This window comes from Onychostoma macrolepis, chromosome 01, assembly GCF_012432095.1.
Source record: "Onychostoma macrolepis isolate SWU-2019 chromosome 01, ASM1243209v1, whole genome shotgun sequence".
NCBI lineage: Eukaryota > Metazoa > Chordata > Actinopteri > Cypriniformes > Cyprinidae > Onychostoma > Onychostoma macrolepis.
The window spans coordinates 44723221-44747899 of NC_081155.1; the positions used below are offsets into that span (position 1 = coordinate 44723221).

The 24679-nt window shown below is 32.1% G+C and overlaps 1 protein-coding gene across 1 annotated transcript in view; it reads right to left on the reverse strand.

The window, feature by feature from the left end:
• Positions 1-24679, reverse strand: part of ptgfrnb (prostaglandin F2 receptor inhibitor b) — a 45472-nt gene that overhangs the window by 16677 nt on the left and 4116 nt on the right. Inside the window, 6 exon segments of the mRNA XM_058790993.1 lie at positions 1685-1792; positions 3992-4381; positions 7391-7813; positions 17652-18011; positions 20192-20491; positions 20494-20598. Of these exon segments, the coding sequence (XP_058646976.1) occupies positions 1685-1792; positions 3992-4381; positions 7391-7813; positions 17652-18011; positions 20192-20491; positions 20494-20598 (1686 nt within the window).

Here is a 24679-nt window from a genome sequence, read left to right on the forward strand (position 1 = left end):
GGGTGTTCAAATAATTATTTTCCTCACTGTATATGTATATATATATATATATATAAAAAACTTTTTTTTTATCATCACTTGAGAAACTTTACTCCTACAGTGTGAACATTACATGAACTTTCATTGTATAAACACACCTAAAGGAAGTAAAACATGGATGATAAATCAACAGTAAAGTATATCGAATGACTCAATGAAGCCATAAATGCCTGATCTTTAGGGCCTGTGAATAATAAAACACTACAGAACAAAATGTTCGAATAGAAAACAAACCGGACTGAAGGTGTGCTCTCACACACACACACACACTGGTGCTTGGTTTCAGAATAAAGATCCTAATGCAACACATGCGGGCACGAGCACATCTGCTGTTAGCTGATCTGTTATTATTGCACAAATCTCATCTGGGTCTCGCTGTGAAACTGTTGATTTTGGATGATGTGTGGAACATCTCAGGAACAGGGTGAGAAATGAATGTCGTCTGATAGTGTTTAATGAACAAAGTAAGGCTGATAACAGCAGTCAGCGATAACATAATATAACCTAGTTATTCACGACCTGAGTTTAGTAAAATAACACATTTGACATGAGATGAACTGTTTTGAACTCAAAGTACTACTCTTGCCAATGTGATGTTTTCTTTGTAATGCTTCATTTTGATTTGTTTTAGCGTCAATATATGTGATAACAATGTTTGTTTCTTCATCAGATTTGGAGAAATGTAGCATTGCATCAGTGTCTCAGCAATGGATGCTCTGCAGTGAATGGGTGCCGTCAGAATGAGAGTCCAAACAGCTGATAAAAACATCACAATAATCCACACCGCTCCAGTCCATCAGTTAACATCTGGAGAAGACAAAAGCTGAAACAAATCCATCATTAAGACGTTTTTAACATCAAAGTGTTGCTTCTTGCTAAAATACTAGTCCATAATCCATAATAACGCTTCCTCCAGAAAAAGTCCATCTCCTGTCGTCTCTCACATCAAAATCCAGCCACATATTTGTTTTGAACTGTTTTCACTTGTAAACGGTGCTTATTCTGTGCAGATTCCTCTCCTGATTCAGACCAGAGCCCATTTTTTCACTGGAGGAATCGTTGTTATGGATTATGGACTTGTATTTTAGCTAGAAGCAACAATTTTATGTAAAAAATGTCTTAATGATGGATTTGTTTCTTACAAACATGCAGCTTTTGGCTTCTGAAGACATTAACTGATGGACTGGAGCGGTGTGGATTATTGTGATGTTTTTATCAGTTGTTTGGACTCTCATTCTGACGGCACCCATTCACTGCAGAGCATCCATTGCTGAGACACTGATGCAATGCTACATTTCTCCAAATCTGACGAAGAAACAAACTCATCTACATCTCGGATTGCTTTAGGGTGAAGACATTTTTGGCAAACTTTCATTGTTTTTGGTGAACTATTGCTTTAAAAGAAGATCAATTTACCTAAAAAGCACAATTTCATAAGATGAAAATAATGTATATTTTATTGTTGTTTTTTTTCTTATGTTTTAAATATGAATCTAACACGATTTACTTTATGTTTAAAGAAACAAACTACAATACATTTAAAATGTTTAAACTGATAATTAAATGTACACCAGCAGTGTAATTAGCATTCACCTGTGTTGTTTATTTCATCTGTGTGTTGATGAGAAAGAAACGTGTAACTCGCCTGTAGTTGGAGACGTGCCGCTTACACTGACGTCACACTCCATCTTCACAGTTTCCCAGGGGAAAACACTCGCTGTGTCTGAACTGATGGACACATCAAACGTGGGACCTTGTAAGAAATGATAAAACAGGACAAAAATAACATCATTTAAGTCTTATAAGATAGACATATTAAAGCATACTGTATATTGAGCATCGTGTATTATTTACACTACTGTTCAAAAGTTAAGATCTGTAAGATTTGTTACATGTTTTTGGAAGAAGTCTCTTCTGTTCATCAAGGCTGCATTTATGTGATCAAAAATAGAGTAAAAAATGTGAAATATTATTACAATTTAAAATAACTATTTTCTATGTGAATATATGTTAAAATGCAATTTATTCAAGTAAATTTAGCAAGTCGCTCGTATCATTTGGGTATATGTATATTTTGTACTATATTCCAAGTGCTCTAAAGACATTACTGTTCAAAAGTTTGGAAATGAATGCTTTTTTTTTACAACAGGGATATATTCAATTGATCAGAAGTGTCATTGCTCTTTTGTTGATTTTGATTGCTTCCATTGTCCTCGTTTGTAAGTCACTTTGGATAAAAGCATCTGTTAAATGACTAAATGTAAATGTATTTCTGTGATCGAATCTGAATTTTCAGCATCATAACTCCAGTCTTCAGTGTCACGTGATCTTCAGAAATCATTATAATATGCTGATTTGCTGCTCAAGAAACATATCTGATTATTATCAATGTTGAAAACAGTTGTGCTGCCCAATATTTTTGTTGAAACTGTGATGCATTTAATTTCATTTCAAGTTAAAAAGAACAGCATTTATTTGAAATATAAATCTTTGGTAGCATTATAAAAGTCTTTAATGTCACTTTGATCAATTTAATGCTTCTTTGCTGAATAAACGTAATCATTTTCAGTTCAAGTACTGTAGTTTATTAATTTAATTATAGATGTATGGTTACAGTTGAAATCTAACAGAATTTGACTGATGTGTGTGATCACAGTCGTGCATATGCTGGCTTCAAATGTGGCTCATCTTTGAGTCAAAACTGAAAATCATCATTATACACCAAGCAAACATACATCATGTGCCATAATGAATCATAGGGCATAAAGCTTAATGATATCTTATTTATCAGATCTAACACGTTTGCAGTAGGCACAGTCCCTGTGTTCAAGCACATATAGTTCATTCACTCGTTCTTCATTATCACTTTGTGTTTCCTATAGATCAGAACGTCACGTTCAGCTTGTTGAATGATTCATGAGTGTTACATTTATCCTCAAACGTCCAGCTGTGTGAGAGGCAATCTACAGATACTGCTCACAAACCAGGGACGTCACTACAGTTTATACATGCTTGCAATATCTGAATTTTTAAGATCTATCTGTTGATCTAATGTTATTACTGGGATTTTAAACAAATACTTTTGTTTCATCTTTCTGTTTAAAATACAACTGGATTTCATTTAAACGCTCTTCAGCCTCACAACATAGAAAGAAGAAAATAATAACACATATTGTGAGGTAGGGCTTGTTACAACTACCTCAAAATATGATTTACTTCATTTCCTTTTGATTTCAGGGTCAAATTTGATATAAATAATAATTTTACTAATGACAGTACTCATAATAATAATAATAATAATAATAATAATAATGTCATTATTATTATTAATAATAATTTAAATTTGTAAAAGCACTTTTCTCAAGCCCAAAGTACTATAAGCCAAATAAAAGTCAAAAAGAAAAGAAAAGAAAACAATAAAACAAAATACAATATAAAACATCAAATAAAGAAAAGAAAATTAAGACATTAATAAAATAAATAAAAAAACACCTTAACTGATTTTTTATTTCGTCACAAAATGTGAACTACATTATTGCCCTGCTCTCGATTTTCTGTAAATAACAACAATAATAATAAAAAAATAATAATAACAGTATTATTGTTATTGGTATTATTATTTTATTATTAACAATAATTTTATAATTTTATCTAATAATAATAACAACAATAATGAGATTATAATTTTTTAATTAATAATATTTTTATTTTTATTTTAATAATTTTATTTGTAAATGCACTTTTCTCAAACCCAAAGTGCTACAAGCTAAATAAACATGAAATATTAACACAAAATAAAATTCAATGATACACCAAATACAATAAAATAAAACAAACACAGGTTATATAAACAACAACAATTTCTAATTTCTTAAAGCAGCAGGGGCATTCTTAATGGTAGAAATGGACATGTTTTTGTGAGATTCACCCGAATATATCTTGCATTCTGTACCTTTGTGTATGAAATCGATCTGAACCTTATTGGACACTCCCTTGGCCATCTCAACCCAGTCTTCCCCGGGCTGCTTCGTCCAGGCCTTCATCTCACACCAGTAAAAGCCGCGATCGGTCACCTGCACCGCCGGGATCCGGAACTGGAACTCCCTCTTCCCGGTCTTCACCAGCATCAGATCCCGGTCTTCCTCCAGCTGCAGAACCATCTCAGGGCCCAGAGAGGCCAGTTTGCAGCTGGGTGACCCAACAGCCTCCTCGGACAAGACGAGGATGGAGAAGGCGGTTCCCGGCGGGAGGTTCTGGATGTGAGCCTGGCAGCTCATCTCAAACGTGGAGCCGGCAGCCGAAGCTTCACGGAGACGCCGGGCCGCAACACTGAGAACAGGACCTAAGGGAGACACATGAGCAGAACATAACACATCTCTATTAATAGTGTCTTTAAGATTTGTGAGATTAAATGGAGACTTTAATTAATGCACATGAGGTTTCTCTCCTCAAACTCATATTCACTTATTTTTGCTCTGCAGTTAAAAGTTAACAATCAAGGTTATCATTGTTAACTTAAACTGAAACTATTAAAAAACATTTTGTTGATTGAAAAAAAAAAAAAATTATATATATATATTATATATATATATATTATTAGTTAGAAATGTTGCCTAGGGCAACTAAATGAAATATGTTCAAGATCTAAAATTAGCTAAAAATTGAAATAAATCAAATTAAACAAGCAGTAATATTTACAAATAACAAAAAAAAAAAAAATACAAATGCTAAAAGCACAAAGCTTAATTACAAAAGAAAGAATAAATAAATAAATAAATAAATGAATACAATTATTTTAATTTAACATAAAATATATATTTTTTTCATATTTTTATTTGTATTATTTAATATTTAATATAATATTCATATTAAAATATACAAATATTAATTACATTTTTTTATTATGTAATATTAAAATAACACTGATCTCAGCCGCTATCCTCATTATATTGCTGCAAGCAATATGAACATTAAATATTAACAAAAGAAAATTAAATGATTCATCAAACAATAAAATAAAAATGTAAAAATATATATATATATAAAATCACCATTTAAGATTATGTGATGATGGTGATGATGATGATTATATGATTATGATTATTATTATATTTTTAAAAAGTTTTAAAAAATATTAAAAAGTAAAAGAAAAAAAAAGAAGAGCAGATTAACCATCCAATGCATAATTACACTACGATACGATTTGCTTCATATTTCTCCTTTTTGGAATAAAATTTGGAATAATGATTAAAAACAACATCATCAACAACAAGAAGAAGAAGAAATGCTTCAAGCATTTACCCTTTGTCTCTGTGTTTATTTCTCCTAATTAATTTTCAGCTACAATATTAAGATAAATTTAAAATTTAAATAAAACATAGCTGAGAACTGAGCTCTGAATGATCGACATCCAAATATTATGCAGAAATATAGTCATGATGCAACGCACTGCATTTGCTTTTTATGCAGCTACAGAGAGCCATGTCTTCTCGCTGAAAGTTATTGGTCTTGAATTGCATAAGACAATGGATTGGCAAGTCTCTTGGAATATAAAAAAAGTGTCCCAATATAAGAGCCACAATATTAGATAATGACAAAATTATGCCAAATGTTCAGATGCCATTATGGCTGCAATTGCAGCTGTGTAACTTGATGCAGCAACAGTTTTTAACACAAGCGTTCGGCATGTCAGAATAAACTGCACCCTGTGGAGAAATGCATCAGTCCAGAAGCTCACAAAACACATCAGAATATAATACAAATGCATCATTTATACTTCCTCATGAAACGGAGAATTCCCCATTACAGAGACGGTGCTGGTTGAAGTCAACCGGTGCAAGTGCTTCCATGCATATGGTTATTCCGTTTAGGTAATTATAGAAATGATGCAGGAAATCAATGAGCTGAGATGTCATGTGTCAAGACCAGAATAGAAGCATGAACATTTGATCTGCAGTACTCACAGGTGTCTGAAACAAACTAGACACCTTTGATATTTCACATACAGTGCAAACTAAACAGGGAAATGTAGTTTTCTAGTCTTGCTGAAACTTGTTGCATGGTCTTGTAATTTTCTTCTTTGGGTGAATTAACTTTCTAAGATTACGTAGTCATCCAAATGCATATTTACACCACCTCACAATACGACTGGTTTCACTTTTGACCTTTTGATTGTGGAAAAATGGTTGATATAGTAAAATGTGACCCTGGCAATAGCCAAAAATACATTGTATTGGTCAAAATTATAAATTTTTCTTTTATGCCAAAAATCATTAGGATATTAAGTACAGATCATGTTCCATGAAGATATTTTGTAAATTTCTTACCGTAAATGTCTAAAAACTTCATTTTTGATTAGTAATATGCATTGCTAAGAACTTCATTTGGACAACTTTAAAGGTGATTTTCTCAATATTTTGATTTTTTTTGCACCCTCAGATTCCAGATTTTTAAATAGTTGTATCTCGGCCAAATATTGTCCGATCATAACAAACCATACATCAATGGAAAGATTATTTATTCAGCTTTCAGATGATGTATAAATCTCAATTTCGAAAAATTGACACTTAAGACTGGTTTTGTAGTCCAGGGTCACATATTAATACTGTCATCATTAATAATAATACATTTGTGTGTAAAAGAACTTTTCACAAAGCCAAAATGCGACAAACAATATTATATATATTTATATAATATTAACACAAAAAAAATAATAATAATAATAATTATTTATAATTCTTATTATTAATAAAAATAAAATTAATAATAAAAATTATAAATAAAACTAAACTAAATAAATTACATAACCATCAAAATACTTTAACTACCTCACAATATGATTTGATTCACTTTTGTCCTTTTGATTTTGAAAAAACAACAACAATAATAATATGATTTTTTTATTAATAGCATTATTATTATTATTATTAATAACATTATTATTATTATAATTATTGCTATTACTATCATCATCATCATCAATGTTATTGTTCTTCATGTCATTGTTGTTGTTAATAACAACAACAATAATAATAATACCTTTTGAATAAGTTAAATAAAAATAATAAATTAAAATAAATTATTTCTAAGTGCATACTATATGTACTTCATGACATTATTTGATTCACTTTTGTCCTTTGGATTTTGGAATAAAATATAGTTTATACTGATATAATAATAATTATAATATAATATATAATATAATATAATATATGTACAAGCAAAATAAACATTAAATACTGACAAACAATATAATTCAATGATACACCAAACACAATAAGATAAAAAGGTTAAATAAACAATAAACTAACCATAAAAAATGACAAAACCATCCAAATGGATGCACACTTACGCTTGTTAGCAAAGCTGACTTTCAGCGCTGGGGTCACATGCTCGGCAACCTTTTTCCAGTTTCCATGTCGAGACGCTACCCATGCGGTCACAGCACACGTGTATTCTCCGGCGTCGGCGTCCGTCGTGCGAAGGAGGCGGAGCTTGAACACAGAAGGTTCTGTTCGTGTCACTGTAATAAGCCCCGCCTCCATGCGGCTCTTGTACGTCTTGCCTGGCACAAGGTTCCCGTGCTCATCCAGTGAGGCGATGGTGTGAGTAGATACCGGGACGTCACCGGGCTGAACGTCTCTGTACAGCCACGACACTCCCAGCCGCCCGCTACGAAGGTTTGACACATTCGTGACTTTGCATTCCAGCTCCGTCGGGTCACCAGAGAACTTTGCATTCACAGATGAGCTCAGAACAACAGCGTAGTCTGGATCTGAGAGAGAAAGAAAAAAATAGTCAAAGTTAAACGACATTTTTGTGTTGCACATCTATTTCAGATCAATAAAAAACACAAATAAGGAATGAATAAGTTTTTTTTTTGCATTTTAGGGTATTAATTCAAGTTTTGTTCTGAAGCAGTATTTAACTGAAGTTTTGTGTCCACATTGTATGCTTCACTCATTTAACATTCAAGCCCATTTTAGACTGGCAAAACAACTCAAACCATGTTTGTTTAGGAAAAAAATAAACAAACATCAAAACTCACAAAACAAACAACAAAAATTAAGCAGAATTCTGAACAAAATAAAACAAACAATATTAAAACAAACCTAAAAAGATGCAACAAAACAAAAAGTTAAAGAAAAACAAAGCAAAACAAAGACAAAGCACACACACACACACAAAAACTAAACTAAGAAGTCCCTGACAAAACAAAACATAAAAATCAAAAAAGCAAAATAAAAAACAAAACAAACAAATTAACAAAAGTGGCTAAAAAAAAAGTAAAACAAAACAAAGAAACAAATAACATCAACAACATCAAAACACGCAAAACAAAAAGCAAAGCAAGGGCAACCAGACAAAACAAAACTAAAATTAAAAACAAAAAAGCTAAACAAACAAAAACAAAACACCCTAATTAAATCACACAAAACAAAAAATCTAAAAAGCAAAACATGCAAAAAAGCTAAAAAGGAAAACAAACTAAAAACAAAATACTTAAAAATTACACAAAACAAACAAACAATGACAAATCACACAAAACAAAAGGCTAAAAAAATTAAATAAAGCAAAACACACAAATAAAAATAAAAAGCCCTAATAAATCACAAATTTGAAAAAGCGAAAAAAAGCTAAACAAAACTGAAAATACAAAACAACACGAAAAAGCCCTAACAAACCAAATAAAAACAAAAATACAAAAGAAATCAAAAAGCCTTAAAAAAAAAAAAAAAACTAAAAACCCTAACATAATAAACCTCACAAAACAAAAAGCAAAATAAGCAAAACAATAAACAAAACTAAGAGCCTCCAAACAACCAAACAAAAGCTAAAATGCAAAAAACAAAAAAACAAATCACACACACACAAAAAACTAAAAATCAAAACAAATAAAAACAAAACACACAAAAGAAAACAAAAAGCCACAACAAAACAAATCACACAAAACAAAAAGCTAAAGCATAAAACAAACAAAAACAAAACTAAAAAGTCCTAACAAAACAAATCACAAAAAAACAAAAACAAAAAGCAAAACAAACCAAAAAACACAAAACTATAACCATAACAAATCAAATCACAGAAAACAAAAAGAAAGTGGAAAGAAGCCAAAGTGACTCAAAGAGCCCATGTTTGTTGAACAAAAGAAAGCTACCAAAAATACATTTTAAAAGTCTTAGAGACGAGAGACAGTATAAGTGTTCCTCCCAGTCCTCCAAACATCGGTTCACGTGCACAATCACACACTCATAAAGGTGCGGGCTGACCCTGTTTCCAGGCTCTCGGCTCACCAGTGTCAAGTGTTTCTGGGCTTCGCGCCCGGTGGGCAGTGAACGACTCCCTGCGTCGCTTCCTATACAGCTGGGACCTTCATGCATGGGTGAGCAGTACTAGGGACACACAAAGACTTACAGTGTGCCAAAGAAAACGCTGTTCTCCCACATATACAACCTCCAAATACTCTCAGAACACAAATAGCTCAGAAAAACACATGAGAGAGGAGCAGGACTAATGAAAATCATCCAGACGCTCACTCACAAACACAACTGACTTGAGCCTCACATGTGGTGGTGGGTTTTTCGTTAAGCTTTTGGACGTCACGCAGACTTGAGTCACTGGGACCATCTGCGCTTTGGCTCTCATCCGCATCACTTCCTGTTCAATAAGCTCCTCCCACTTATTAGTGGAATAATACACAGACGTTCTTCATATGCATCAAGGGTTCATTCACTTGACATCTTGTTGACTCTGATAAAGAAGACTCGTCTTGTGTTAAAATTTGGAGACAAAATATTCTAAAATGTCCTAAAATAGGTGCTTAATGGGATAGTTCACCTAAAAATGAAAATTCTGTTATTTAGTCACCCTCATGTTGTTACAAACCTGTATGAGTTTCTTTCTTCTGTTAAACACAAAATAAGATGTTTTAGAGAATGTTGCTAACCAAGTGGTTGATGGTAGCCATTGACTTCCATAGAATGAAAAATACAATGGGAGTCAATGGCTGCCGTCAGCTGTATGGTCATCAGCAATCTTCAGAATATACTTTTCTGTGTTCAGAAGAAGAAAGAAACTCATAGAGGTTTGGAACAAGTGGAGGGTGAGTAAATGATTACAATTTTAATTTTTGGGTGAACTGTGCCTTTAAAAGGGCGGACAACCAAGTTCAGTTGACGATCAAACTTAAATGACCCTTAAAACCGTCTTGCTGATGGAAACCAAACACATTGCTCAAAATAACAAAATTTGCTCTAGAGAGAATTTCATGAGAAATGTTTAAGGTCATATTAAGGTCTTTGACTTTTAATTGCAGACTTTGTTGTTTTGGCATATCTGAGCACAGTTTGAGACATTATTCAGGTATTTTTTAAAATAACTGGGGTCTTTTTTTTCTGAAAAATAGATAAATTAAGCAATAATTTGATTGCTGCTTAGGAGAAACAACTGAGACATTAATAGTTAAGTCAAACTTAACCCATTTAACCTGATTGTAGGAGGAAAAACTGGCATCGTCCATCTAAAAGTAGTCTTGGACATCAGTACATTAAAAAATAAAAAATAAATAAAATTAAAAAAGGTTTAAACTAACGTTGTCATTATTGTTTTTTTTTTTAAAAATCAGTAATTGAGATAAAACTGAAATAAACTAAAATTAAAACATTAGATGAAAAACAAATACAAAAACTTAAAAACAAAATAGAATTGTTGCTTTGGGAACTAACTGAAATAAATAGCTTTACGTTGAAGTAAAATTACAAAAACTGAAATAAAAATAACTATAAAAATTAAAAAGCTAAATAGAAATATTAAATAATATTGTTTATATAAATAATAATAATAATAATAATACATATTATTAATAACATTAATTATTATGTTAAAATAATATTAAAATTACAAAAGAAAACAATTACTGGAATAATGTAAACTATAAAACACTTACGCTTTATTATTTCAACTAGTTGTTTGATTTTGAATTTACTTGATGTACTAAAATAAAACAAAAATAATAATTAATTGAAGCTATATAGACATAATAATAATAATAATAATAATAAATCCAACCCTACCAAAAAAAGAGACAAAAACACAACAAAATTACTAAAATTAAAGTTACAATGAAAACTGAAAATATAAAAATAAAAGCCAATTTAAAATATAAATAAACACTTATATAATACCACTATAAATTATTATAATGTAATATAATATAATTATAGTATAGAATATAGATAGTACTAAAATAACATTGGTTAAAACTGGCTTAATATTTCTTTTAAAAGTTAGTTACTTGGTTTGTTCCTCCTGCAGAAGACCTTCATTATTCTGAGCACAGTTTGGTTATGTGACTTATTGGGATGGCGTGAGGAAAAGCAGACAGTTAGCAAGCCAGAGAGAGTTCTAGTTAAGGAAAGATAAATAGAGACAGGACGAGAGCAGGTCGACAGTGTGTTTCTTTACCCGGACAAACAGAGCCTATGAGATGAATGTCCCACAGGAGCTCTAAAGCCGGTCTCTATGGACGGGAACCGAGTGTCCTGGGAACGGAATAAGGGCCCGAGAGAGTGACTGTCAATCAGCTCAAACAAGAGCCTCTCCACTGCACACATTCACTCCACATGATCAGACTTTATCTCTTTGTGCTCCGTCTTCTTCCCTCTGTTTCATTCTCTCATGCTTTCTTTAGTTTGCTGCACAGCTGTGCAGAGAATGAGCTGCAGTGCTTGTATGTTATCAGACTGGAGCAGCAGATCAGTCCTCCTCTGTTTGGTTTATTTGTTAATTAAATACAGAGAGGCTGATGCAGCGAAAGGTGAGTTTAGATTACAGGTCACCTGATCCCACTCTTTTTACATCAGCACTACACAATGGAAATCAACACTAAGATGCTGAATGACACCAGACAATCTCTCATATATTGAGAATAGAATAGAACTTAATATGGTAAATGAGAATATAACTATAAATCTCAACAGGTTAGAATAATCAGAATAAAATAGAACTGACTAAAATAACAAACAATTAAAATAATTTTATAAAAATCAGAATAAGACTTATTAATCAGGATAAGTTTAGAAATCAGAATTAAATACAAAATGTAATAAAAAAAGATTCAATAAAATTTGATAACAATTATAACAATACTAACACTTTAATTATATTATCATAATTATTATTAAAAGAGAAAATAAAAATGTATCAAAATACAAATTTAGAAATCAGAATAAAATCTATATGAATTTAATAAATTAAAAGATTCAATAATAAAAGCAATGTTGTTGTTGTTGTTGTTATTATTATTATCATCAGAATATATAAACTGGCAAAATAAACACTTAAAATATAATAATAATTTTATGAAATACAAAAGAACAATTAATCATAAAATACATTAGAGATGAGAATAAAATAGGAAATAATTTAATAAACTAAAATGTCCAATAAAAATAATCACTTTTATTAATTACAAATAGTAATTACTTTTTATGAAGTAATTAATCTTATGAATCAGAATAAGATTTAACTAAATAAAACACTAAAATTAGAATAATAATTTTAAACAAAATATAATAATTGATCAAATAGAGCAATTAATCAAAATATAAATGTAGAAATAAGAATTAAGAATAAATCAAAAATATAAAATAAAAAAGAAATATTTTATGAATAAGAATAAAAGTATAACTAAAGAAAACACAACCAATAGGTTAAAAAAATCTAATATAATAATTATTCAAATTATATTTAAAAATCTAAATAAAATAGATAACGGAGAATCATAATAATAAAGCAAAAGATTCACTAATGATAATAATTTTATTAATCAGGGTAGAATAGAACTGACTAAAGAAATCCCTTCTTTAGAAATTAGAACAGAATAGAGAAACTCTTCTTTAAGGAGATAAAAATATATTTTTAAATATTTTTTAAAAAATCATCAAGATTAATTAAATAAATAAAAATTAAACAAATATTATATTTATTATATAAATTATAAAATAAAAGGAAAAACTAGAAAAATGTAAATAAAACAAAATGTAATCCATATATGTACACAACGACACAACAAACAGGCCAAACATGACACTATAGAGACTATACAGAATTAACATGGTTTTTGGTTGCTGGGCTCACCGGGTCTCAAAATCATTAACGCTAATGAGTTTGAGCAGCACAAATCATCCATCAGTGCATGACAAGATGAAAAACAGCTACTGAAATCTTCAGCTGTTTCCCCAACAATTGAGCCGGCGTTGCTTCATACGATCTCGGAGCATATGGCATGGGTTCAGGCGCTACAGTATATCAGCGTGGTGTTAGTGCACTTCACTGCTTTGATTGAGCACTGCGCAGACGACAGCAAACACACCGTTCTTCAAAACCGGCTGATAACGGAGCAAACTACACCATGCAAAGTGTGCAAGACTTATCAGAGAACCACGATAAGAGACGCACCGCCTCCAACACGACTTCCTCATCAACACCTCAAGACACCGCAGGCGCAGACCTTGATCTTACAGCACAAAAACAAGCCACAAATAATCAAGCCACACACACACAAAGCAGAACTCAAGTCATCTGGATCACCGTGTATTAAAGAGCTCAATGATGAGATTGAATTATAAAAGCAATCACAGCAAGACAAATAAACACGAGCGACAACCGAGTCATTGGGAGAATGTTGGCAGGAGTTTGTTTACACAAACGTGAAAAGCTGAGGAACAGATATTTCATTCTAGGAAATGCATTCATTGTCTCTTCTGCCGATGTGTAAATTGTATATGTATATTATAATGTTACAAAAAAGATTTCCATTTCAAATTTTATTCAATTTTATTCATCAAAGATTCCTGGAAAATAAATTGCATCACAGTTTACACAAAAATATGAAGCAGCACAACTGTTTTCAACAGCAGCAAATCAGATTATTAGAACGATTCTGAAGGATCACGTGACACTGAAGACTTGATCACAGCAATAAATTACATTTTAACAGATACTTACATAGAAAGAGTTATTGTAAATTGTAATAATATCTCACAATTTTACTGATATTACTGTATTTTTAATCAAATAAATGCAGCCTTGGTGAGCAAGTGTTATGTAAGTCTCACTGATATACTTTTATAGTCTTTAATAATTACGTTAATTTTTATATTTTCTGTTTTCAGTTTTATTTTAGTTACTTTTTTGTCATTTTATTAATTTTTATTTATTAGCCGTAGTTTATTTAGTTCATTTATTTAGTTTTTTAGCACTTGAAGTTAAACTAAATGAAAATGAGAAATGTTGGATTGGCAATTAGTTAAAAAAAAAAAAAAAGTAAAAAACATTTTTTGGATATATTTTACATTTTATATATATATATATAAAGTTTATTGTATTTCAAGTAACAAAAAAGCTTCCTAACTATAATAAGCATGTAGAAGATATTTCTTATAAAAAACATTACATAACTTTTGAACAGTAGTGTACAGTATATGTGATGCTCCCAGTTTGAGGGAAACGATCCATCAGCATAATGATGCTGCCTACTTTTTGAACAGATTTGGATCAGGAGCGTCTCAAAGCATCCAAAGCGAAGGAAGTGAGAGAACAAAGGAGGGAAAAACAATACTTTTCGGCGTCCCACACAAAAACATGTTCTCAAGTTCAGACATTAGCAGTTGCACAGGTCAGGTGTTTGGAGAAACTTTCCTGAAACCGCGTTTAATGATCGAGAGCCAAAACATTCAAAGCTGTTCAGCTGAAACGAAAGAGGCTCTAACATAACGAGATTCTCTTTAACGTTAGGTGGCGTGACTGGAGCGCAGTGGGGTGGTGCTGGGATACTCGAAACCAATAATAACTTTCAATTAACGCAGGTTAAAGAGGTTGTGTAAGTGTGTGAGTGAGTGGGTGTCGATTTACCGCACAGACTCGATGTCTTCATTGGCTCTAGTTTTACAAATAAACCTCCACCAGCAAAAACTCACGCTCTTCAAATTATTATTTCAATGCAGTCCGCCAAAGTCAAGAGTCCTGCAAATCTTGACTTTAAATCGATTTTAACTTGTGAAAACCTGCTGTTGTGCTCTAGAGAGTCTTAAGACCTTTTAGTTTTCAGATGTGTATTAAAAAAGATGTTTATCGTCACATCTGGCCTTGAAAACACGACCGGGCCACTTCAGGAAGTCACAGACAATACGTGATGTTTTCTGAATCTTTTTTTATGGTTCAGAAAGTTGCTGGTCTACAGTGCTGGTGGGAATTTCCTGCATTAAATATTGAAACCCTGTATGCCATCCCAAACATGGCTTTTTTTCAGCAGGAAATCTGTAAAAGGACGCTCGTCTCTTTCCTTGCACTGAAGGAAAATGCTTGGACAGTAAGGAAATAAACAGCATTTGATCTGTGCAACTTACAGCTTACAAATGAGGACAATAGAAAACAGTGTGACACTAGATTACATCTAGATTATTTTAAATTTAAATCATTAATTATTTTTATTATTTTTAAATTATTACAGCATCATTCATATTTTTGTTTTATTTCCTTTTAGCTTTATTTCAGTTTAGTTTCATTATTTTATTTTTTATTTTTTAATGCTTCAATGTAAACTTATTATTATTATATTATAAGTATATATTATTATTATAAGTTAACATAAAACTATCTGTTTTACAAATAAGCATCCAAAACGTACATATAATCTCAAACTTGAAACTGCAAATCTTGCTATTTAAGAGCTATTAGAGGGAAGGTTTGCAGTAATTAAGGACTTTCTGTCTAGTCTTCAAACAATGTGCACAACCAAACACAGCAAGTTTGATGTCATTGGACCAGTCGTATGAGCCAGTTGTATGTTGTTTTCTGTATTTTTGGAGCTGAAACACAATCCCACGCATTTCAGACTCATTGAGATGAGTAAACAACACCAGAGTTTGCCTTTTAAGGTGAGCGACGCCTTCTCTTTCTCTGTAGTTCCTCACAGAATAAACAGGTTGAAGCTCTTGCCTGTGAATCACGCTGACAACGAGATCCCAAACGACTAACGCTGACTTCTAACATGAGCAAGGGGCTTTTAGCCTGTAAATCTAGACAGCAGTCCTCCATCAGGAAGACCACCCACAGCCTTCATGCATTAGCTGGTGACAGAGCGGATCTTCAGAAACACACGCGAACACATGCATCTCATGCCTGAAACTTGCTTATTAACATGACAGAGCTAAACTATTACAAACAGACCGCAAATCTAACGAATGCAACCTTTCTACTTTCACTTCTAGACAATGGACATTGATGGACGGGTTAAGAACTAACCAGTCTGGTAGTGACGGTAAAATAACATGCTTAGTCTAGCATGCATGCTTGATTTTATCTGTGGTTTTACACTTACAGTTCTAAGGGCTGAACGATATTTTGAATAGTCACAGATATTTGCAATCATTTAACTGGTGACATAAAAACTCTTATGAATCATTTCCATGAATCATTTCAAACTGTCCGTTTAAATGAATCATTAAAACTGATTCAGCAAAGTTTGCAGGTTCCCACAAGGCTTTTTTTTTTTTAAAGCATTTAAATATAATATATGTATGGAAATGTCTCTTTATTGTTTTCATATACACTATTGGTAAAATGTTTTTGAAATAATTCTCTTCTGCTCACCAAGGCTACATTTATTCAATAAAGATTTCAATAAAATCAGTAATATCATGTAATATTTTTACAATTCAAAATAGCCGTTTTCTATGTGAATATTTGTTAAAATATAATTTATTTCTGTGATCAAAGCAACATTTTTTGCATCATTAATCCAGTGTCACATGATCCTTCAGAAATCATTCTAATATGCTGATTTGCTGCTCAAGAAATATTTCTGATTATTATCAATGTTGAAAACAGTTGTGCTGCTCAATATTTTTGTGGAAACTGTGACACATTTTATTTTTCTGGATTCTTTGATGAATAGAAACTTCAAAAGAACAGCATTTATTTGAAATAGAAATCTTTTATAACATTGCACGTCTTTACTGTAACTTTTGATCAATTTAATGCATTTTTGCTGAATAAAAGTATTAATTTATGTTTAAAATTTTTATTATTTTTAATTTACTGTTTAGTTATTAAATAAATATATTGCCAGCAATAACTAAATAGTTGCTTGAATTTATTTACAGTTTTAAGTCATTTTAGAGTGAATACATAAATATAGAGATAAACGCAGCTTTAAAAAAAAAAAAGAGAGATTTTAGCTACATTATCCAGCCTTAACTGATACTAAAAGATGCCTCATCCACATTATTCTGATAAAACGTGATCTATGAATCATCTTCTAATAGAAACCCAAGGCCATGGCTTCAAATATATTTTCCAGTGCACTAATATAAACGGCATATCATGCTTTTAATGTCATTTAAATACCAAATAATCAACATCAAATTAATATTTTATGGATGAGGGAAGCAGAACGCATTTATATGCAGCCGTAAAGAGCTTCAGATGGCATTTTCTCGAAATGTCACACTGCCACAAAACGTGAGACGCTGCGGGGTGTTTATGTAAAGAGTCATGATATTATGAATGATACTTCAGAAACAAGTATGAAAATTAAGCAACGTACTAACTTTGCTTAATAACGTGAACGCCTACAGGGTCCGAAATCTTCTCTGCGGCCCGGTACCATCGTCCACCGTCGCGCTGAACCCACGCACTTGCTTTACATGCGTAGAGTCCCGCGTCAGACAGCTCCACGCCATGAACCTTGAGCTGGAAATCCCACTTTCCCAGCCGCCTCACATCCACCGCATCAGACGCGTTGGTCAGCACGCCGTCACGACTCAGACAGGCCAGAACCCGCGTGCCGTTCATCAGCCACGCCACCTCCAGATCCACCGAGGCTTCGGCAGAAACCGAGCAGGTGAGGAGCAGCGTCTCTCCGGTGGACAATGTGCTGTCGTCCTGAACCTGGACGCTGAGGGAGCTCGCTGATGATTTCAAGAGAAAGAAAAGCAGAAAATATGCAAGTATTAGAGATGGAACTGAAATAAGTCAGATCTTAATGATGCAAACTAAATAAACACATACAGTAAGACTCGAATTTGCAACCTCATGTTGTTCCAAACCACTAAAACTACTAAAAATGATTTTCATTCATTGAATTAAACCTGAAATCAAATATAATACAAATAGTAGATTAAATACAGCTTTGGCAACTTATTGAAATAAAATGTTAAGTGTATAAAATGTAAGCTAATTTAAAATATTTATAAATACTACGATAGTGTAAAAATAGTAAAAGCACATAAGAAAATTATAAATATACTTGTATTATGTGGAAAAGAGCAGCATGCTGTTCTGAATTTCTCCTTTTGTTTTCCACAGGGAAAAAAAACTACTTATCCGGGTTTGCCATAACATAAGTAAATGATGCTTGATTTGTCATTTACGGTTGAACTATTCCTTTAATTTGTCAAAGCAAACTGTCAATCGTTTCTCCTGGGGATCGGTGATACTCAGCACATCACGTTTAGACGACACACACTGCTTCTGTGCTTTATCTTCTCTTAACATCTTCTAGTTACAATCTCAAACGACATAAAGACTCTGAGAGTTTGTGTTTGTGTAATGTCTGCTGGATGGTTCTCCAGACACCCGCAGTCTTCCCAATTTTAATTAAAACTCTGCAGTAACATTGACAGTATATATGGTAACCAGGCAGGAATTTCACTGGCAACGTGAATTCAAACAGCCTGGTTTGTGAGAAAGGTCTGAAGACGTTAAACAAGATAAAACCGGTCAAAAGAGCATATCTACTCTTCTCGAGGGAGGCGCTACATTACTTCATCAATCAAATCTCTTTCATTCTCTTTTTTTCTCCAAGTGCAACTTATTTGTTCATTTGATCAGAATTGTTGTTTAAAGATCATCCGAGCGAATTGCATAATATTGATTCATTGTAAGTACTTTTATCCAATCAAATCAGATTATTTCATGGCATCATGATCATGACAGTTTCCCAGGAGGGCACAACACAACTAAACTAATAAAACTGACAATATTAAGCAAATACACAACAGTACAAAGCCATAATGGAAGAGAATTAAAGGAATAGCTCACTCAAAAATGTGCATGTCAGAATTTTCAATAGATTCACTTTTCCTTTAATTGATGTTTGCTTTTCAAGACTTTAAAAAGAAACTTAATGTATAAAATGCATACTTAAAAAAAAAAAAATGTTTTTACATAATTTAAATTACATTTAATACATAATTTTATTTACATAATAAAAATATACAATTTAAAATTCATAATTTAATTTCACTTAAAAAATACATATATAATTTCATTACATTTTATGCAAAATAAAAAACTAATAATTTATTATTTAATTTACATAATTTAAAAAATACTATAAAATTTGAATTATTATCATTTAAATTCATTGAATGGATATTTTTATTTATATTATTTATAAAAATAAAAAACGAATAATTTATAATTCATCATTTAATTTCACCGAATGCATAATTTAAACAATTTTAAAAACAATAAAATGCATAACTTAATTTACACATTAAAACAAACTAAATGTATAATTTAAGTTGATTTAATGCATTATTTTAAAAACAAAAACTAACAAAACTAATTATTTAATTTCAATGAATACATTATTTAATTTACACAATTTAAAAGCAAAAACTAATATAATTCATAATTTCATTAAAAATTAATATTTTTATTGAAATTTAATTAATTTAATTTAATCCATAATTTAATTTGCATAATATACACAAACATGTTCATTTATAATGTCATTTATAATTTAATTGAATGCATAATTTAATTTACATAATTAAAAACTAACAAAATGACAAAAGCACAAACTACGGTGAAAACTGAAAATACAAAAAAGTAGTAGCCAATTCAAAATCTGAATTAATACTATAAATAGAATAAAAATAATACTAAAATATAAAAATTGGTGTGACGGTTTCTCTAAAATTCTCCTAAAAATGTCTTAAAATATGAACAATGCAAATTAACATAAGTGAATCTTACATAATTTCTGCTAATATATTTTAATTGTATTAATTCCACTGTGTTGTGGCTTCATTCTGTTGTGCTATGGGCTATTTTTATCGTCTTGTTCTAGAGAGTTACTAACCTGTAGGGGTGACAGTCACTTCTCCCATCTCCATGGTCTTCTCCTGAATGCGGTTCCAGGCTCCCTGCTCTCTCGTCCACAATCTGGCCGTGCACACATACATGCCCTGATCAGCCGGCGTCGCTCCGGAGAGCACGAGACTGTGCGAGACGCCGTTTCCCATTTCTAGCCGCATCCCGCCATCTGTGTAGCGCAGCGTGTAGTCCTCGCCAACCGTCACGCCCAAATCTGGACCAAAGGTCAGCAGGTCCTCTAGCAGAGATGAGCCCTTCTTGACTGACCAGGTAAGAGACAGGTAAATTCCTCCATGAAGTTGTGGGAGACGTTGCACAGGAGTCTGATGGATCCACCCTCGCGAACCACAGGGTTTGGGGCATCGGGAGCCACAATCAGACTGTTGGGAACAACTGAAATAGAAGAAAAAAGAAGAGTTTTAGAGAAGAGGTACAAGCACAAACACACCGATAAACCGATATATCGGCCAGCTTGATTTATCTGTTGACTGGAAATTTGTGTAGCATCCAAAACCTCCCAAAAGCCAATAAATAAACTGTCCTTTTTTTATTGCAGTATGTTTTACAATAAAATACTATTTCAGTTTTCTACTTCAAAATTTCAGAGTGAAAACTGAAATAATTTTTTTAGTATATTAAGCATTTTCAATTTTCAATTTTTTTTTGCACAATCTGAAAATACTGAAATAGTAAAAATCATTTTTAAAAATATGTACACTACTGTTTAAAAGTTTGGGGTCAGTAAATTTTTTTAATATTTTTGAAAGAAGTCTCTTCTGCTCACCAAGTACAGAAAAATACAGAAAAAAGGCAGAAATGTTATGAAATGTTATTACAATTAAAAATAGCTGTTTTCTGTGTGAATATATTGTAAAATGTAATTTATGTGATCAAAGCTGAATTTTCAGCATCATTACTCCAGTCTTCAGTGTCCTTCAGAAATCATTCTAATATCCTGATTTGCTGCTCAGAAACATGATTATCAAAGTTGAAAACAGTGCTGCTTCATATTTTTTTTGTGGAAACTGTGATACATTTTATTTTTCAGAATTCTTTTGAATAGACAGTTAAAAAAGAACAGCATTTATTTGAAATATAAATCTTTTGTAACATTTTTGTTACACATTGTTACTGTCAATTTTAATCAATTTACTGCATCATTGATGAATAAAAGCATTATTTCTTTTAAGTATTATTTGTCAGTCTGCTCTATCGGTATCAGACAATGAAAATCCCGCTTTAAATTACATCACTACATTAGTATTTCAAAGAAGCACATTTACAATTTTTGTTTCTTTAGCTTTAAAAATTAGGAAAAGTCTACAGAACATGACATTTGGATTTTCAGTACACAAGTTTGTCTCTTGTATATTTAAGAGAGGATTAGATATTGCACTTTATTTTACTACTGCACTTTACTTTATTACTTTCCTCTCCTTAATTTTACATAAAACTAAGTTTCAAAAAAAGCTGGTAAAGTTTTACATGCAAAAAAATGCAGGTAAATTCCAATTCAAATACAACCAGTAATTATTACTGAATGACACGGACACGAAGAATAAAAAATGGCATGTGTTTGCTTTAACACACCTTACTTTCAATGAATTACAGTAATAATATGGCAGGAAATGCCATTGTACATTGTCATCCAACCAGTGAACTTAGATTATATATAGACGAACATAAAAGTGACGCAAAACACAGAGCATTACTGAAAAGAATCAATGTTAGTCTGACACAATAAAAGCAGACTTTGTGTCTGCCGGGTCTGATCATGAACGTCATGCACCAGTGACAGAACCAGATAGACCAGTTTGACCATCAGAGGTGAACTCATGTGGAAACAGATGCAATCAAAGTAGTACACTCTCTAAATACATTCAAAAGTCTTTACTTGCTCTTGATTGATGTGAAAATTGACCAGTACAAAAACACTTAGTGGAATCTATCACTCAAACTGTATATATCTAGTTCACTTGTTTAGTAAATGGACTAAACTCACTAGTCTCATGTTAACACGTCTAGGGCCAGTTTTACTAACAGCTTGCGCCAGCGCAAACCATCATTTGGCGTTAAAATTGTACTGTCAGGTTTTACTAAAGATGCACAGTGACAAATTAGCGCTGAAAAGGCGTGGACACGGTTATTTTTGCGCCTGAGCTTATTGAATATGCATTTGTAGGAGTTTCCCTTTCAGACACAAAATTTATGGGAGGAGAGTGTTCAAATGAATCACGCTACGCGATTTACTAACGTTTGCGCTCGTCAAATTACTGGCATTTGCGCCATTATTTAACGCCTCCAAAAAAACATGTCTTAAAGGGGTCCTATTATGCACTTTTACAAAGTGTTTTGGGGGTGTACTAGAACATGCTCTCATGCTTGGTGGTTCAAAAATCGCATTATTTTTCACATAATTTACATTATTGCAATACCTTTCTCCTCAGCCTGGCACAAACGACTCGATTAGTTCCGGGTATCATGAAGGCCCGCCTTCCAAAAAACAAAATGTGTTGTGATTGGTTAGCTGTCCCGGTGCGTTGTGATTGGAGAAACAGCTTAGATGGTGTTTCAGTACTGCCCCGCCCCTTGCCAAAGCAGCACGTTCCGTCTGCTCAACAAGCTCAACCCAGTGGTTGGGAAGAAAAAATAAGCCAGCATCTTTTAGGGTGTAGATTGAGCTCGTGCTCAGGAACGCTGCTCATCTACAGCGGAAATGTGAAGACAAACCTAACAAACCTCAGAAATGCTGTAACGAGCTATGTTACATGTAGTCAACATCATTAGACAGACTTTCTGCAGATCGGTATACAATCTTTAAATATTTTTAATACCGATTACCCTCAGAGGGAAGAACTACTGAACAGGAGAACTTCTGTTATAACTAGATTTTATGTTTTTGTTTTGTTTTAGTTACACTACGGTCACGAGCTTGGAATAATTTTCAACACTGATAATAATCAGAATTGGTTCTTGAGCAGCAAATCAGCATATGAGAATGATTTCTGAAGGATCACGTGACACTGAAGACTGGAATAATGATGCTGAATATTCAGTTTGAACACAGGAATAAATTACATTTTAACATATATTCACTTATAAAACAGCTATTTGAAATTGTAATAATATTTCATAATGTTTTACTGTATTTTTGATAAATGCAGCTTGGTGAGCAGAAGAGACGTCTTTCTACTGGGGTCTTATTGAGAAGAAACATCTGAAAAGCAGCAAAAATCTCCATTTGCATTTAATCTTATCGCTGTCAGGAGAAACAATTGAGATGTTTTACATGTCCTGTGGGTTCTTGCACAAATCTGCAGCGATTACTCTAATTTTCTGCATGTTCAGTCAGTGCTCATAAACTAAAGATAATGATAATATCATTAACCCGGTGAATTTTGCATAATGAGTGCTGCTGGCGTTCAGAGTTTAGGCTTGTTCACAGACAAAAACACTGAACAGTTTAGTGCTTTTAAATACGTCACACATAAGCTGTAATTAATGCATTGCACTGCATGCCCAACTCTTACTAATAATGTTTTTTAAAATGCGAGTTTGTATTTAACACACTTTTCCTGAGTTTCATTGTTGAAGGGTTGTTTTTACACCGCAGAAAATTATTTTGATTATTTTGTCTTGTTTACCAGTACAAATATCTAAACATTTTTAGCTCAAGATACATTTTCTTGAGATGCAACATAACTTGTTTACTGAAAAATGTAGTCAAGTGAGTTTATGCTTAGAACAAGAAAAGGTATCTACCAGAGGGGTCAGAAAAATGATCTGGTTTTCCTTTTAATTAAGTTTATTTTTCTTGCCCACTGACATACATTTTTTACTTGTTTTATAAATCAACTCATTTAATTTTGATGATTTTTCCCCAAAAACAAGGTTTAATATTTAAGTAATTTTGCTTCTTAAGTAAACATAATTTGACTTAAGAATTTATATGTACTGTATATATGTATATGAAAAGTATTTTAGAAAATTTGTACAAATTTTAAAATAAACAAACTGTAATAAGTAAATAAATAAATAAAACCAATACAGACATCCCTAAATTAATAAATTAATAAACTAAAATTAATAAAAACACAGCAAAATTATTAAACTTGAACTAAAATGTAAATAAATAACAAAATATAAAAATAATTCAAAATATTAATAAAAACTAGAATAGCATCTCAATAATACTGAGGGGGTACGTTTACATGACAATGATGTACTGAAAACAGAAACGTTTTTTCTTTGCGTTTTTGAAGTTTCCACCATTTTCACAAATTTGCGTTTTACTAGTTCACATGTAGACGATAATGATATTATTTTCAAAAACTTGCATTTTGAAACCTATTTTCACAGTCATGAACAGCCGAAGCGAATAAAAAGTTATCCACTTTGAGTTGAAAAAGACAAAAACACCCTGAAATATACACTGTTTGCTGTCTAGACTTTCTGTCTCAAATGTGGATTCAGT